This window comes from Mercenaria mercenaria, chromosome 5 (assembly GCF_021730395.1).
Source record: "Mercenaria mercenaria strain notata chromosome 5, MADL_Memer_1, whole genome shotgun sequence".
Lineage (NCBI taxonomy): Eukaryota > Metazoa > Mollusca > Bivalvia > Venerida > Veneridae > Mercenaria > Mercenaria mercenaria.
In genome coordinates, this window is record NC_069365.1 from 58,293,893 (window position 1) to 58,312,400 (window position 18,508).

The following is an 18,508-nucleotide window of genomic DNA, read 5'->3' on the forward strand; positions in this document are numbered from 1 at the left end:
GTAAGAAGGTATTTTGGAAGCATAGTGCGCTACCAAGCAACATGATAGCAGACTCGGTTTTATTGAGTCTGTTCATGAGAGGTAATGAAATGTGCAACACCCCTCACGCCCCCTATCACCGGCTTAAGCGGACAGGAAATATGAATGCAAGGTCCATGATCCAGAAAGATGAAAAATATAACAACACCGAGTCCAAGTACGGGGAGACTTTTACAGCCGCCACTTGGCACATAAAGACTGCTGAAGTGATAGTTAATAAAGGTATGAACGGAGTATTTCTTAGTTGCATCAGTGTTATCTTTGTAAGAACTGTAGTTCTGACAGCATGACAAATCTTGTAAATGGTACGTCAAAACATATACTAACGTATGATGTACGTAATCTCATTTTAGAATGAAAAAAGGAAATTGTGTTTAACCCTAAAATTACATATTAAAACTAAATGCAAAAGAAAGTACTTCTTACTGAAAGTCTAAAATATGCTAAAAAGAAACAAAATTTAAGCTTTCACATTTTGAAAGCGGTTAAGCCCGTGTTCTATAAGACTGAAATGTCGGTTGCATCTGTCGTGCATGATGAATGCCAAACGTTTTGACAATCATGAAATAAAACCTTGTAACCACTTCTTGCAACACTTCGAATTCATTTGTTCAAAAGTCCATAAACTGTATTTAACGTTCACTGTACTTACTGCAATTCGGATACACCAGCGCCCAGCCAGAGCCGTCCGTGCCACAAGAGATTGTCTGTTCACCTTCCATCGTATATCCTTCCCCGCACGAGAAACTTACACTGAGTCCGTCCTCCGATATAGTATAGTTTCCACCCTCTGGGATAGTAGGCGTTTCACAAACTGTCAAGAATTTCATTATCAAAATAATATTGATAACTGGGTAAATTATTATTGCCGGTTGAAAGAAGTTGAAATGAGATTAAAACAACTGAGAATTTCGATTAATCTATAAATAGTTATAAGACATCATTTACTGGTATATACTACAATCACGATACATACATACTTCCCTTTAATTTCAAAGGAGAGGACAAAAACTTGCATGAGTCTTTTCAAATAATAAAATACGGCTTTCAAACAGTCTGTGAATATATCTAAAAGGATGTAGGTATACACACCACAGTCAGATGGGTCGTCACTCCATGTCCCGTCCGAGTTACAAGTCAGGGTTTGTAGACCCTTGACTTCGTATCCTTGTGGGCAGCTATATTCTGCTGTTGTTGCTGTACCATTTGTTGCAAGCGAGACAGATCCCGTGACAACAGACACTGACGGTAACGTTGGGCAAGAAACTGAAATATAATAAATATTATGCTAAATATTGTTTCTCACAAAGATAGACATCTTTTTTGTAAGTACTCTTTCTAAAAAAAAAAAGAAAATATCTGAACATTTTAATTACCTGATTAAATTGGTACATGTATGATATATGTTCTATTTTGTCACGTTATCACATGGCTACTAATATAAATTGTCTCAATTGTTTTTGCTACATGAACGGCCTATATTTAACACATGTTTAGTGGATTAATTAGTCAAAGATATGAAAATAAAACTATGAATATCGATTTCTGATGTTGTGTAATAAAACATTTATTGAATGTCGTGTCGGTCAATAGTCAATACTATTTACCCGCAGTCCTTAGAGCCTCGACAATAATTTTGACTATTGTCAGACAAACCATACAACAAGCGTTCTATATATTTCTGACCTTCTCCGGAACAGAATTTTAAATTCCAATTACAAAATTTCGCATAGTGTGATGTTCACCACTGTTTTTGCTATATCTTGTATTATGTAAATTATATGTCATCATGGGTTTAATAGCCTATATGAAAGTAATAAAATTATCTTATCTTATCTTATCTTATAGAGCATTATGCTACATATTGATTTTTACATTAAAAACTATCACAAATTGGCATTTATATATTCATACATGCACATGTCTGTTAACCGTTTACCTTAATAACCTTTCATAAATTATAGAAAGTTTTAGGTCAAGTCAGCGTAATATGTTACACTGTACTTGAAAATCATGAAACGACTTATTTTCGCTTTCTTAAAGTTGATCTCTACTTTAATCATTCATTACAGAAACTGTGGTCTACCAAAATAGAGACGAACATGTCATATTGTATGTGAAATTTATACACATGCTTATTAATCTTATATTAGAAAGTATAATTTGCTTTAAATTATGTATCGTGACATATTTTGTTTAGGCACATTTAGGCTATATCTTACTTTGCCTCATCATGTACACTGTTAATGAAATTTTTATAGTTATTATCAACTTATGTAATTTTAATATGCTTTATATGATTGTACCACCATTGAACTTAATATACTATGCACTGTTTATATACAATGTGGACTCACGGGTCTATGACCTTTTGTTCAATAAAATATCTATCTATCTATATAAAACTTTAAATGTTAATGTAATAAGCGTGATCAAATGGTTAGAAAAAAACATTATACAGCAAGACAATAACATTTATAATATTTTTCTAATGACTAGAAATGAGAAAAATGAACAGTACATAAGCCCTAACACACAATTTACACACAAAAAACTAAAACTAACCACATTCTGGAATTTCTGTCTCCCAATTGCCGCTTGCATTGCAGCTGACAAGTGGAGTCCCTTGCAGGGTAAAACCCTCTGGACACGAATACTCAACCACAGTCGCTGAACCATCACTAACATATGTCACGTTTCCACTCGTAAAGCTATCGAGACTTTCACACTGAACTAAAATGCATTTAAAGATTGTGTAATACGCATATTAAAGCAATGTATGTTTTAAGCATTATATAGGTTTACTCCACCGCATAAGGGTATAAGATGATATATATTTTAACTTAAAATTGATAGTGTCATTATATACCAAAATGCTGCATTTAAAGCTTTATTGTCATCCTACCAGATAAAACAAATAGAAACAATTTATGTCGGCCAAAACTACATAACAAGTGACTACCAGTTTCTATAAATGTACACCGAATCACTTGACTACATTAAATCCTAAATCTACATACCACATTGAGGAGTGGGTATGCTCCATCCAGTGCCGTCATTATTACAATTACCCGTGCTGCCACCAGACATGGTAAACCCCGTATCACAATAGAATATCACAGTTTCCCCGTCAGCACTAACGTTTCCATTTACAGGTGCGCTAGGTGTTTCACATTCTGAAAATTTATTAAATGTTGATTTTGCAGTCCCTTCTCAAAGTGTATACAATGGAAAACACAAAGCATCGCAACAACTCTTAAAATGCTTAGATATGTATAAATCAACACAAATCTGTGTTTGTTCCAATATGCACTGTGGTTAAAACAACTGCTTTCAAAAAGTAACTCACCGCATTCAGACGATGGATAGTTCCAATTTCCGTCAATTCGGCATGAGATTGTCTGTTGCCCAACTATCGTATAGCCGTCAGCACAACTGTATATTCCAGTGGTTGTTTGTCCGTCTGTAGTCAGTGTAAGGTTACCGCTTGTAGGATCACCTCTAGCTTTACATTCCACTGAAATAAGAATTCATGACATGTGATGTAGCTATATGCAAATATCAGTTGTTGATACATGTTACTATTTTTAACTGTCTAGTTTACCACATTGTTAATTAGTTAGTTCAGTATTATTGCGAGGAAATCATGCCGGTGGTTCTGCCCAGGTGTATGGAATTCCATAAACGACAGCATCCTGCTTACTGCGCACTGCTCACTGTCTATTGCTTACTGTGCATATTTTATAGCAAAAACATCAAAACATTCCGAATATTGTCCTGCATGATGACATAATTTTATATATTTAGTGTGAAATTATCGAAATTTGTGGCTGCCCCAATCAATTTTATTGTCCCACGTATCAGGTAACCCACTTAGTGTAAAGCATCATACAACATACATGGACTCTACCAGCTGTGTAAGTTGCTCGTCTAGGTCAGACATGGGTCTGTGCCTACATGTATTTTCAAATGTCACAGACTGTGTGCCCTTTTTCCAGCGACGCGCCCCATACTGAATGGTGCTAATATAATTAAGAAGTTAGTTTGTTTGTCTCCAAGGGCTGCGTGGGAAGGACATCATGTTCAACTTTACAAAGAACTACAATTGAATGGGAAACAAAAGTAGAATTTTAAGTAAACAGCTTCGTAATTCAGTCACCCTTCATTGATTTACAAATATGTGTCCTCTTGACTACAGATGGAAACCATGATGGTAAACAAGTATTCAAAGCCATGTGTGTATTAGTTAAGACAAATTGTGGAATTAACAGATTTCCATGTAAAACGGTCCATCATTCAACCAAAACTTTGATGGAGTTATGTACTCTTGCCTTGAGAGTTAACAAATATTCACAATTTCAAAGTGAAAGCAATGGACTGGTGAGCAGTAATGGAACATGCAACACTGCGCACACGCCTTCTAGCACCGGCTTTATATACAAAGTGCGCAGTAAGCAGTAGGCAGTAGGCAGTAAACAGTGGACAATAGGCAGTAAGCAGTAAGCAGTGGGCAGTAAGCAAGACGCTTTCGTTTATGGAATTCCATACAGGTGTCCGCAAATATCTGAAACAATGCTCAGAGGGGCACCTAGAGTATTACTTCACCCTTAAGAGCTGGGAAAAAATGCCTCATGACCTAAATTGTGTTGATGTCACCAAAACAAAACATCTTTAAATTACTGTTTCATAATGTATATCTTGCGCATATTATAATGGTGATCAGATGTTAGTAGATTTTTTTGTTTGTTTGTTTTTGTTGGGTCTAACGTCGCACCGACATAATTTAGGTCATATGGCGACTTTAGATTTTTGTGGTATCATACTTGTTACGTTTACATAGAATAAAATCAATGTGATTTAGGCGTGGGGTTTATCATGTTCTAATAACTCTTATAATCAATTTAGCAAAATTGGAACACTGTCTTGATCACAAAAGTACTAGACTTGAAACTTGAAAAAATTGACATGATATTGACAGTATTGAATTTACTTTTAAAGTGGTGTATAACATTGTAAATCTTTCATTTGCTTTCCGTAAAAAGATATCCTATCCGCTCACTAGCTGATCATATTTAACGTCGAAATCAATTTACCAATGGACGTGTTACATTTATTTCATTGAGAAAGCTCTTTGCCATGCAATAGCTTCTTAAATACCCATCCTTTTAGAAATAGATTGTTATCAAAATGACGGCATTATGTTGATCTTATAATACAGGTAATTATTTTGCTTTCCTGATAAAAACCAACTCAGATCACTGTTGCGTTTTAAAAGTCAAATATATCTGGATGAAATTTATCGTGACATTGTTATCTTTCATATTTATATTAATTAATCGAACAAGTAGAACTGCAACAAATGTTAACGAAGCATTTTAGTAAAATTTCATGAAAACTGATATATTTTAATGACAAACCACATTGTGGAATCTCATTATCCCATTGTCCAGTCTCCTCGCAAGTAAGTTCACTATATCCGTCCAACGTATATCCAACATCACACGTGAAGATAGCTTTTGTCACGGTGCTGTCATCACTATACGTCGTGAAGTTTCCACCACTCGGTGCAGTAAGAGTATCACATTGAGCTAACAGAAAAGATTAAATAAAATATATAAAGATCTGATTAGTTAAGAGCAATGCAGATTTTTAATTTGGATCCGAAATTATAATATATTCATTTTTAACATCAAAATATAAACGGGTTATTCCCATACAAAACAATACATAAATAAAATTTTGTTCTACTTACTACATGTAGACTGGCTAGAATCCCACGTGCCGTCAGAATTGCACGTGATTTCCTTCTTTCCATTGATTGTGTAACCGACATCACAAGAATACTCCACTTTTGTATTGACACCGTCTGTTGTTGGTGAAAACGATCCCCCAGGGACAGAGACAAGGTTTTCGCATGGAACTGAGAATAAATATTTATAGCTTTAACACAATGATCTATCACATCTATCTAATTATCGTAATGTTTATACTAATATGAATTAAGACACTGCCTAGCAAGGGGATTTATCTTTTATAGAAATAAAACTTCGCGCTAATCAGTTTACATTTAGTGTCATCATACCTCTTATAGCGAATATCATACTTTGCAAAATTTACGGGAAGCCTCGACGGTGACGTCATGCACCGCGTTCTGGCACTGGCTTTAGGATTTTAGTTTGTTTGCACTCCACGCAGAAACTTGACAGCCTTTACACTTCCTTACTATTTTAAAAGTGTTTTTCAATTGCATGTACAGTTTTCATTACATAAAAGAAGTAAAAAGAATCGTGTTGGCGCGGTTTACGAATTTCTGTGACTGATTCAGGGTGCTCGGATGTTCTTGCAGACAACCAGTCTGCGTTTTGTACATAAACCGGAACCGAAAACATCGAAAAAATTGCCTCAGTATATGCAAACAACATAGACGAATAACTATATACGGACGTTACCGTCTCGGGGATTTTCATCCCCTATCAACCGTTACCTGTAATTATGGCACACATTTGGTTTATAATTTAGAAATAAGTTTTATCCCATATGGTATTTAGTTGATGTCTTTGCAAAATGACTCTGACTATAGCGCACATTTGGTTTGTAACTCAGGAATAAGTTCTTGAAAACGCTGTTATCACATAGTCTTCAGTGGATCTCTTTACAAGCGGGCTCGAGTAAACAAGATTTTGAAATGTTACAGAGAAAATACATTTTATCAATTTTCTAGAACACTGGTAACTAGTAATGGTGGAATATTAAAATATTTCAATATGTAACGTTTAAGTCAATTCTGTTGAATTACACAAACATTTTCTAATAACAAGAAAGGGTACAAAGTAAAATAAGTTTTAAAGAACTACCGCATATTGGATCGCTTCCGCTCCATCCAGTTCCATCAGCAGAACATTCTCGGACACTTCTACCATTCATACTGTAGTTTAAGTTACATTGGTAGTAAACCGACTCTCCATTGTCAGATAATACCGAACCATCAGCTGGTACACTTGCGGGGGAACAAGCTAGAGGTACGTAAGATGAAATAAAATGTGAATAGTTAGACATTGCTGTTGCGGACGGGTCCAGTAGTACGTTTATCTCATCATATTTAATAACTGGTGCATTGTATTTCTACAATATTACAAGAGTGATGTTTTTATTTCGGTAACAAATTATCAATAGATAGACTGTTGTTTTCTCTATACAGGCTTGATGCATTTTTATTCTTAATTAAATGATATGCAACACTGATTAAACGTATACTGATATAGTTATCTTTACTGTTTTATAACATCTGACTGAATCTATTCATAGTTTGTATTGATCTATCAATAATAATTAAGACAAAATGAATACTTTAGAGCATGTTAGTGTGTCATAACACTTAAACATACAACATGTAGGTGGAGCGTTATCCCAAGTTCCGTCTGTCAAGCAGGTGCTTGCTGTTTCACCAGAAATATCGTACTCCGATGCGCATGCGTACTGAGCTACGCTTGTAACACCGTCGGTGTTTATAGTAACTGTACCACTGGCCGGATCTGTCAGGTCTGGACATTTAACTAGAAGTAAAATCAGTGAGTTATTTTTAGGTTGCAGACAATTTCTTACTGTTATTATACCCATTGTAATCTGAGTCAATACAATATGGTGTAACAAACTATGTTATGTACGTTGTAAGACAAATGACAACGCGAACTATGTCATCGAAACAAATTCTCAAAATTTCAAATAACTTTAATGAAACATTTATTGGATCTAAAATATCAACAGTTCGTTTACTTGTTCTCGTAAAAAGATTCAACTGAGAAATCAGTGTAAACTTAAATTTTTCTGAATCTGAATTTGTTATTTGGTTTGCCCAACTTCTTGGCGGGGTGTTTAGGAGAGGTTAGAAGAAATTGTTCATGGAAAGCACTACTCACTACATGTTGGAGCTGTCTCATTCCAGGTACCATCGTTCTGACAATATGAATATTGTTGACCTGACATTGTGTACCCAGGATTGCAGAAATACGTTGCCATAGTAACTACACCGTCCGTAGACAAATTATAATAACCACCAACAGGACTAACGAGGGAATCACATTCATCTAAAAGTAATAAAACGAAAAATTCAGGGGATAAGATATGCAAGATGATACCAGTATGGATGTCACATAGCAGATCTAAACATCAGCTAATTTTTTTACCAAGTAAACACGTAATGTATCAATGTAACATTAGTAAATGATCTTTAGATCTAAGAGAGATCACATTAAACAATAAATACAGACATAGAACGACAAAAATACAAGAAAGTATAATAGTGTAGAAACGATTCTATAAAGAACTGTATGAGCACAATCCCTGCAGCGGTTAAGCAAAGCAAACGCAATAAAAGCCGTGAAATAGAGCTTGTTCATCTTATTAAAATTACAATATATGCATAAAAATAGACATTTACAACATAGGACCATTGAATATGCTGCAAGTTAAAGCTTCTTACCACATGAAGGTGGATCAGCACTCCAGCCTGTTCCGTCGTTTAAACATTCAGTTACTGAGGAACCAATCAAACTGTATCCTGCATTGCATGAAAACTGCGAACTTGTTCCATTTCCTTCTATATCACCATTTGAAGATGCTGTTTGTTCATCACATTCTTAAAATAGTTTTGTGTACATGTTAAATGTATGTATTAATGTCATTCGCTGTATTACTATTTGTATATATACTATTATATCAAAATACTCAGAAAAGTAGCTCAAAATCTATAAGGATATGTTTTATACAGTGTTGTTATATTTTCTGGGTTCTTTGGGGTCATTGAGTCCATTCAATACCTGTGTAATAGAGTTCCGCTTAAGCCGGTGCTAGGGGGCGTGAGAGGTGTTGCACTTTCCATTACCTCTCATGAACAGACTCAATCAAACCGAGTCTGCTATTATTCTGCTTGGTTGCATTCGATGCTTCTAAAGGATCTTCTTTACAGATTTTATTATTTATAAAGAAATTAATTCTAGTGGTTTTAAATTTCTAGTATCAAATGCAAAGGTCTCTCTATTAGTGACTTAGCTTATAACACTAAATGTGATAAAGTTGTTGGACACTGTGTATCTTTTTGAAGTTACATTTACGTTTCGTTGACAAAATATGCTATAAAATAGTTCATCGTCCAATATTTGACTGTTTAAATGTTGTTTCATACAATCTCCTTTAATGAAAAAGTTTTAATCATTTATTGTACATCTACAGTGTATTACAAGTACGAACCACATGTCGGTATGCTGCTCCAAGCACCAGCTTCATCGCATGTAGCAGAACTAGGACCAACAACATGATAACCTGTCACACATGTAAAGGTGGCGGTGCTCACGTAACCGTCTGTAGTAACTGCTACTTGCAATGTGTTGGTACTGTTTATATCTTCACAAAGCGCTGAAATAAAGCAAAACCAAGTAGGAAAATGGCGATTATGGAATCTTGGCTAGAAAAGAGCTAATACAGAACCTACATGCGTGCACAACACGTGCAGTTACTAAATACAGATTTGTTCGTTTTTGTTTATATATCTATTGACCAACATTTTGCAAAGTAGTGCTATAGTTTAAAATTCCATTGCTCATTCAACATCACTTATATATATATAGTGGAAATTATAACGATATTCATCAATATTTTCCCCTACCTCTTGATATATTACGTTTTTTATTATTATGATAGTAAACATATATAATATATGGTTCAAGCATGACGATGTTCAAACATAATTTTCATATATTTAAGTTAAACACAAAGAATTTAAAACAGTAAGAAATTACAGCAAGTTGGTGCGTTTGAATCCCATGATCCTGACAGCAAACACGTTGAATTTGAAGTTCCGTCCAGGGTATAACCAGCCGCACAACTAAATAACGAAATGGTTGTAGTTCCAGTGGCCGAAGCTGTGATATTCAGACCCGCGGTAGCAACTATGTCATCACAAGGATCTGGGAGTAAAGATTTGTGAAATGTACTAAATTAGTCTTAAAATATTTAAAAGGTTAAAATATTCACATATTGTTAAATTATCAAAGCAGAGACGATGTAAAACAAACTAGACCATGTGATATGATTTATTACAAATTAACATATCAAGCCTATCTGAAAATATGCAAATTCAACCGGACGGCCTTTTTCAAATTATATGACGGTAAATGTGTTGTCCACAAAAACATTAAAGTTTAAAAACTAAATAACCGGCTATCAATCATTCGAGAGAAAATTTGATCTTTACTATTTTCATTATATACACAATTAACGTTTAAAAAGAAAAGCAGCTTACCACAGGCTGGTTCCACGCCGGACCAAGTGTTTGAATTTGTCTGACAGGTACGTGTACGATCACCATTGAGTACGAATCCGACATCGCAAAAATACGTTAACGTTCCGTCAACTGCAACAGTGAAACTTCCATTCGCTGGGACAGTCGGGACAATACACGCTGGAAATCAAAACATTAACTTCACTTTTGTTTCATTTTGCATCAATGAAATTCAAATAATACAAAAACATAACGTTGTTATCTGGTCTGGAAACTCTGCACTCTAATAAAAGCAATTTATAACTTTCTGGCTAAAGCAAGATATCTGCACAACACAAAGAATGTTATATTTTCTCACATACACATAACTCGCTCCCTAACAGGAGCTTTATTTCCTTTCGTGAATTTCATTTTTTCCACGGTGATTCTCAAACATTTTGTTTTACACTGAAAACTTCATCTATTTGTATGTATATTAGCGGAAAAATCTCACAATGGCAGTGTCAAATTCTCCCGCGGGACCTTTTTTCCGATGGAGAAATCTACCATTTTAGACACTGTAGTGCCCCCGAGTTTAATATAGGAATAACAAGAATAAATATATGTTTTACTAACTGCAAGTAGGGTCTTCATCTGCCCAAGAGTTGTTACTTTGACAGACCCTAGATTCTGGCCCAGCGAGAGAATACTCGGAGCTACAAGTGTAACTGGCGGTAGTTGTTGCACCGTTTGTAGAATATGACACAGTTCCACTGTCTGGTGCAGTCAGAGAAGGACAAGTCACTGTAAGAGAAGGAAACATTCATAATAAATACTTTTTTTTTCTTTTTATTTCACACAGTTATCTCTCCCATTTTATTTCAGCCTGATATTACTGTTGAATGGACGTCAAGGGTGGAAACTAGAGTCAAGGATTAGGCCTAGAAGTGTACGTACAAAATAATGTTTTCTTGCAACTGGTGACAATATAACTTCAATTGAAATTGTTGTACAATTAATTCTTTTACATTTTATATTCAATTTTAACACAATTTTTATATTCAATTTTTTACACACATTTTATATTCAATTTTAACACATTGCCAAATAAGTTTCGCAATGACATTCAAATATACATACGACAGGATTCTGAAATGAAAAAGAAATAAAGAATATAAGCATCTGCTTACCTCTCGGTGATAATTCAACTTTCAATGAAAATACAAAATGTATATAATTTAAAAATTGAGTTTTTATGCTTGATTGAGATTATAAACTTGTTTATTAATTTCATGACGTAATGCAAACAATAATATAATTTATTGCGTATGTTAGAATGATTAAATAAATTGTAATAGCATCAAATGACTCTCTCTCTCTTTATTAATTTGGCTGGTGTTTACAAAGGAACTAATATCTCTTTTCAATGTCGTTTATAGAGAGATACGATATAGCAGATATAAAACAATTTACCTGCAGTTTTTGTCAAAGTCAAAGTAGAGCCGATGTTAGCTCCGTTTTGTGTGGGTAATGCGTCCGGTGTTTGATCCTTTCGGCAGCTGTTAGGGGCAATGGAAGCCATCGTACCATCAACTGATATTGCCTGGTATAAATTACCCGAGATTGCCATTAACCTTTAGCCTGCAGGTGGCAAGTGATTAGCCTTTGCGACAAGTGCAGACCAAGATCAGCCAGCACTGTTCGCTATTCAGTCAGTAAATTTTCAGTGAACACTTCTTCGAATAATAAATGGTATTGCCAAAATTGAATGATGTACCAGTCCATTTTAGAAATTTAGCAGGCTGAAGGTTAATATGAGAAAAATGAGCATCAAGGTAAAAACTTTTACAATCTCACTGTTTTTTACATGTGGGTCCGTCTGATGCAACTAAACATACTAACCGCCGATGATTCATCAAATAAATAAGTAAAACTAGTAGCATAATATTTTATGCTAGTATACAGTTATGGTATTTGTTTATAAAGATTTGATTTTTGAAGCTATTGTCGGGAAAGGGATCATTTTGAATCATATAACACAACCAAACAAATAATAATAGACTCGGTTTGAAAGTCTCGTTGAAAGAAGCGAAGAGAGGCTGATGTTAACTGATAATTCTAAAATAGTTTTTTTTTTCAAAGAATCAAAACGAGATTGTGAACATCACAACTGTAATTCCATACAAACAGCATATCTTGCAATCAGGTTTTCAAATTTCTTGGGGAAAAAACTTACAATACAAGTAAACCGGTAAACGTTCGTGTTGTCAATATCTGAATCAGCGTCATATCCATTATACACTGTTATATAGTTGTTTCCGCCAGAGGGCACTGTATCAACACACCAGACACTGTCGGATACTACAAAAAAATAAGAACTTATTTATTGGCTGTTCCTTTTTTAACTTTCACGACTAGATCAATGAGTTAGCTTTTGCTATTTTATCCTAGGAATGTTATTGGTTCGATGATATGACATCACATTTTTTCATATGTACATCTATTGCATCGCGTTCATTTTGAAATTAGGTGTTCATCTCTTCTTGTGCTACGAAAAAAAATGCAAATTAATTTTGTCGTTTTGCATCAAATCTACGGTCTATTGCAAGACATAACAAGAACTAAAACATATTAAATCGAGGCATGATAAACATTGACAATTATATAACACTGCATAAAACTTATAGGGGATACCTGAATATGCAACTTTTGTTGGACACGTGTTGTAATCAAAGGAAATTTCGGTGCTCTCGGTACAAGTTGATAGAGAGTCACTCGAAGATTCGCAAGTAATGGTTCCATCAGAGGAAGTGTGGGTGTAATCATAAGAGCCAAGAAATGCGTACGGACAGTCTATCTTTGCTGAAGCAACACTGTCTGTAAAAATGATACGTATAGAATAATATATACAATGGCCAGTGACATTTGAGTCATGACCCGAAACCGTTCAAACAGTCATTATGAATATAATTATTTTCCGAAAAGGCAAATATCTTATTAAACACATTTAAGATTCATTACGCAATGTTCTGAGTGAGTGCTAATACAAAAATCAAATATAGCTTTTTTAGTAATGATAGATCTATTTCATGTTTTGGTTTTCTATACGGAGATCGTCGACCCTTAGTGAAAATGGGGGCCTGCATCACTGAGTGATTAAAGCCGCTGACTTTGAATAACTTGGCTCTCACCGCTGTTGATTTACTTAAGGTGTAGACTATTTTTATGAAGCTATCCAACTGGCTTATGAAAGGTTGGTGGTTCTGTCCAGGTGCCAGCCTATGCCTGAAACAATGTCCGGAAGGGAACCTTGGGGTCTTCTTCGACGACCATCAAAACTGGAAAATCGCCAAATGCTCTAAAATTATTCGGTGTGACAACAAAATAAATAATCATAATTAGGGCCTACGAATGCAGTTGCTTTAAACAAAATAAGTAATTATATCTAGGGCTTATACAAATAGTTGCTGTCTTCGTATCTAAATGAATAAGAGATCTCACCACTTTTAAGCATTACTCTATACTCTGATTCTGCAGGAAGATATGACGCGTAAGTATCGTCCAACATACATAAAAGACCCCAGTCATCCCTATTGCTGTTCGTAGACATTGCAACCCTTTCATTGTCGATGTTAGGCTCCTCACCTGACGTAAAGTTTAACAAATTTAACAAACATTCGTAGACATCTGATGCGAAATTCTGTTAATCTGAATCTAAAAGACACATATATCAAGTTTTCCCTCCTTATGTGCCTTTAATAGATATAGTAAAACATTTGCACAATGGAATAACGACTCGAACTCAATCGGTTATGCTCTAAGGCAAAAGTAGTAGATCTATATCAAATCTATAAGCTGTTTGCAGCTGAACAGAGATTTTTGTAAAATCTTGTTTACTCATTCATTATGTTGAAGTCATGAGTTTTATTTAAGCTTGAATTGTAATAGAAAAGTCCCAGTTTGGCTTCGAGTCTTGTAGACATAACAGTGGTAAAAGATAAGCGCTTCAAAGCATTCTCTTTAGGTCACCAAGTATTATTATTTATTAATGCAATTATACAGTCTGAAAATGAGAAATTAGATTGAATGTTCTAACATTGTTAGTAAAGGTCAGTGTATACGTACGGTAATTAAGGTAGTATCTATATGATGATTGTGTAATCTCGGTGAGTTTCAAACAAATAAATCCATATAACTGTGTCCCAAATGGTGCAAATGTGCTCTCAGATCTGAATGAAAACAAGACACGTAATCTATCTTATTTCACATCGTAACAAACTTCATTCAAACACATAACGAAAAGGAATGTGTTTGCACCATTTATCATTATAACACTTGAAAGAAAATATGTAAACGCTAATTGTGATATTCATATTTTCGAAAACGATATATAAGTTTGCAAATATTTTATAAATTTATTTTTCCTTGCAATATTTTCATTATTGAATGAATATAAAATCATAATGCATATGTGTTTTTATATGAAGTTTTTTACTGTATATCATTTATTTTTATCCCTGCCCTGTTGCAGCTCGTCCCAGATATTTACCCTAGATATATCAGTGACAATAGACCCAAAAAAGATAAAATCATACAAATACTTACATCATCACCAAAATATTATCCGACTCATATAATGCCGTTGAGTGGCATCTCCACGTGTCGTATTCCGGGGAGCCAGTTATTACAGTGATCTTAATGGTCCAGCCAGTTAGTGTATCTGTATGAAAAGTTATCTCCCCTTTACTACTGTCGTCATAAACAGTATTAGCAAACGCATCAGGCCAGGTGCAAATTCCTGCAATTAATGCAGAAAAGTCATAGTTTTAAACCAAATGTTAATGAAACGTGTCATTAAAAACGTACCATATACAAATCTATTAAAACGGCTTCATGTTTATAAAGGCTTTAAAATGACAATGTTGTATCAACATAAAAAAACATTTTCTGTCTCCAAATGTCCTTATTAATTTCAATAGGAAAATATATTTGTCTACATGTAATAACCGAAAATGGCATTATGTTTCAAAATTACATACGTCTATGCTGTCTAAGAATGCGTTTGACAAACTAAATTCAAGTTAAATAATCTATAAACTAAAAGAAATACCACTATACCTGATATAAGTTTCACCAAGATAGAAGACAGTATTATAACTCGCATCAGCATTTTACGTTTCATCCAGTTCAATCATTAGTAATTAAATAAGAATGTAAAATACCGGTTAAAGAGTATTGTGTTAGGAAAATAATGAGTAAACAATCCATTCAGTTGTTGATAAAAAAAATCCCGTAAGAATGTTTGAAAGTATTATATTTCTCTTTAATTGAAACCAAAAAGTTTTTAAACAAAAGGCAAAGTTATGCCTCATGACTTCCGAAGTATACAAAGTATGACGAACATTCATTAATTGAGGTAAATGTCTTTAAGAAAGAGTGCGTTTCCCTTTGTCGAAACGTGACTGATATTGAATACACATGTTCTTCTTTTCACGAGACAATACCTGTGGATATGGAGATTTAATAATAAAGTTGGGAAAAAGAACAATGTCTGAACATAGCAAAATACAAATTAACTTCAAACAATTTTAATTGCGTAATTTTTAACTACCTGTAAATACTGCATGCGATTTTTTTCTACGCTGTAGTGTTTGTTTACACTCGAAACGTTGTAGATATGTTTACAACATACGCAAAGTTTTGGTCCACTTTACTTGTAATAACTGAATAACAGGGAAATTAAAGACAGTTTCCAACTGTTCACCTTTCAACAACCTATAAATACAGGTCATAAAAATAGCTGCATCACTGTAAAAAGTTTTATGACACGGATGAATATGAATAATTTCATAGCTCTTGTATGCCTCAAATTGGTACAAACGCAATGTTAAACTGACTGACAAAACTCAGTTTTAATGTTGTAGGGGCAAAAGAACGACAAACGATACAGTAAACCTCACTTATAAGGAACTCGGATATAGGGAACACTCGGTTGTAAGGAACAGTTTTCAATTCCCCAATCTTTATTCAATGTAAAAATCCTCGGTTATAGGGAACTCGGTTATAAGGAACACTCGGTTATAAGGAACACCTTTTCCTGTCCCAAAGTACAAAATTCAATGGAAAACACCTCGGTTATAGCGAACAGACAAAAAAATTATTGATAACTGGAAATTGAAATTTCACGGACACGATAAATTGAAAAAAAATATAATATCATCTTTAATATTTACTAAAAACTAGACGATTATGAATTATGTTTCAGTCTTTATACTCCTAGATAACACACTGGTTAATTTATATCCCTTCATTTGTTCAGACACACAAAAGGTATAATAATAAACTTACCCAAATATTACAACACGCTTAATTCTGCATGTTTGTACGCATACTTTTTGAAAAAGGACGCTAGAAAATCCCAGACGCGCTTCCCCGGGACATAGTTTTTGAGCGCGCTTGATTCAATACACAATGAATAACATTAACAGAAAATAGTTGCTCCTTTCGGTGAAAAGACGGAGTTAACGATGACTCTTTTGCTCCTTGCCAATCAGAGATTCACGTTTCCCAATAGATGAATGGTCGATTAACGTACATGTAGTATTATGTGTATACACACTCTTATCAACATGCGACAAACCACTCTGATTATGTAATAAATAGTTTGGTTTTTAACACGTGGCTTACTTGGGAGTTTTGAGTTCACCGTCAATCGCGATAATTGGATAAAATGATGACTGAAATTAGAATGTTTGCAGGACAGTCACAGACTTGATTGTGTTGTTTTTCGTAGCCGTTCCCGAATCAATTAAACAATAATTAGCTCATATTGTTTTCAAAATGGATACGATACAAAATATATTCTCTTGGCTGGTTTGTTTGGTCATTTTAAGTGTAGAATTTCCCTTGTGCAAGATAGATATAAAAACTGGACAGACTCGCAAAGTTCTCACATGATTCATATGGTCGATCCAAAGTGAGAACACATAGCCATTTTCAAGTGAAAATTGTGTTCACTATACAAATTGTGTTCGTTATACCAACCTCGGTTACAAAGAACTAGTTCGTTTTACGGATATAAGGAACCTCGGTTATAAGGAACAAATTTTAACGGTCTCGAGCTGTTCCTTATAAGCGAGGTTTACTGTATATCAGAAACTGTCTTCGCTTAAAGACAATTTTTGCGTGAACATGTACATGAATATCGTTCTTTCAATCTGCCGTTCTTAAGTAAAGAAAGACCAGCACAACTATTGTTCTCCCATTGTTGCGAGAACGGTGTCATCCCAATGTTAAACATTAACATAGATATGTAAAGATCTGTTAGAAGCATAGAGCACAACTAGGCAGAACAATTAGCAGAATCAGTTTGACTGAATCTGTTCATAAGAAAACACCGTTTAGGTCCTCTACTGCCGTCGTATGGGGAAGTCTATTATACGTATATATTGAATGGACCACAAGTAGTGCAAAATATACTTTTCTGATAGTTATACAGTTCTGTTCCAACCATAAGATGTTCTTACATAGTCACGTAAACTGGAAATAGGAAAACTTAATCAGACAGTAATTTCATTACTAGCAAGCCTTTAACTGTTTTTGATTTGCAAACTTCTTTTCTGAACTTTGCTTTAAAGGAAGAACATAATATTCGTTTTCTGAACACACACCATGTTTTTGTCTACCATATATTTATATAATCTGATTGAAGTACATGATATATTATATGTGTAACGTTTAAGATGATTTTAATCATGTGGAATGGCTACAGACTTACAGAACGCTAATAAACTGAATTATCTTAATTGCTTTTCTCTTAGTTTCTAGATTTATTTATGAAAGGTGAAATATGCTGAAACCTGCTAAAAGGTAATGTTATTGAATATTTAGTAAAAGCAATCTAATATGCCTTAGTTTTACTTAAAAAATTTACAAAGTTATGAGGATGTATATACTCCTTTTAAAGTAAAGATTAGCATATGGTCTCTAATCTGTTCAATAAATTTAGATATAAAATATCTTCTTGTAAGCCTTGTACTTTTGAAGAATATTACTGATGTTTTTATAAAGTTCTATAGTAAAAACATAAGTCGCCACTTTGTGATGGTCGAACTACATTGTATTTTAACAATTTAGAAAACATCGTCCTAGATATCAGTTCTTCAAATATTTAAGATAAATATTTTAGTTAAACAGGCTTTTGTCATGACAAGC

The 18,508-nt window shown here is 34.2% G+C and overlaps 2 protein-coding genes across 3 annotated transcripts in view; both read right to left on the reverse strand.

Annotated features, from left to right (window-relative positions):
* The window catches only part of LOC123557330 (sushi, von Willebrand factor type A, EGF and pentraxin domain-containing protein 1-like), a 31,720-nt gene extending 20,552 nt beyond the window's left edge, over nt 1-11,168 (reverse strand). Inside the window, exons 1-15 of one of the 2 annotated variants that reach the window (XM_053543685.1) lie at nt 10,931-11,168; nt 10,337-10,495; nt 9,834-10,001; nt 9,286-9,450; nt 8,519-8,674; nt 7,956-8,123; nt 7,425-7,592; nt 6,894-7,052; nt 5,792-5,959; nt 5,457-5,627; nt 3,389-3,556; nt 3,060-3,215; nt 2,605-2,772; nt 1,132-1,305; nt 692-853 (exon numbers count right to left, since the gene is read on the reverse strand). In XM_053543685.1, the coding sequence (XP_053399660.1) occupies nt 692-853; nt 1,132-1,305; nt 2,605-2,772; nt 3,060-3,215; nt 3,389-3,556; nt 5,457-5,627; nt 5,792-5,959; nt 6,894-7,052; nt 7,425-7,592; nt 7,956-8,123; nt 8,519-8,674; nt 9,286-9,450; nt 9,834-10,001; nt 10,337-10,495; nt 10,931-11,117 (2,497 nt within the window). In that variant the 5' untranslated portion in view covers nt 11,118-11,168. The remainder of the gene's footprint in view (nt 1-691; nt 854-1,131; nt 1,306-2,604; nt 2,773-3,059; nt 3,216-3,388; nt 3,557-5,456; nt 5,628-5,791; nt 5,960-6,893; nt 7,053-7,424; nt 7,593-7,955; nt 8,124-8,518; nt 8,675-9,285; nt 9,451-9,833; nt 10,002-10,336; nt 10,496-10,930) is intronic. The other variant, XM_053543686.1, reaches the window with a different exon arrangement.
* Nucleotides 11,169-11,665: 497 nt separating this feature from the next.
* Nucleotides 11,666-15,591, reverse strand: LOC123557331 (uncharacterized). The gene is made up of 7 exons (XM_053543687.1): nt 15,413-15,591; nt 14,900-15,092; nt 14,420-14,523; nt 13,796-13,939; nt 12,989-13,171; nt 12,531-12,655; nt 11,666-11,897 (listed from the first exon to the last, which is right to left on the reverse strand). The coding sequence occupies exons 1-7, from the start codon at nt 15,474-15,476 to the stop codon at nt 11,718-11,720; spliced, it is 993 nt and encodes a 330-aa protein (XP_053399662.1). The 5' UTR covers nt 15,477-15,591; the 3' UTR covers nt 11,666-11,717.
* Between the last annotated feature and the right edge of the window lie 2,917 nt (nt 15,592-18,508).

Bases quoted from the DNA above. Each gene is read 5' to 3' on its own strand.
- LOC123557331 (XM_053543687.1), bottom strand. From the start codon at position 15,476: ATGAAACGTAAAATGCTGATGCGAGTTATAATACTGTCTTCTATCTTG. The intron at 15,093-15,412 runs GTATAGTGGTAT...CATTAATTGCAG, and splicing joins CTTGGTGAAACTTATATCAG to GAATTTGCACCTGGCCTGAT. The intron at 14,524-14,899 runs GTAAGTATTTGT...GTTTTCATTCAG, and splicing joins GATAATATTTTGGTGATGAT to ATCTGAGAGCACATTTGCAC.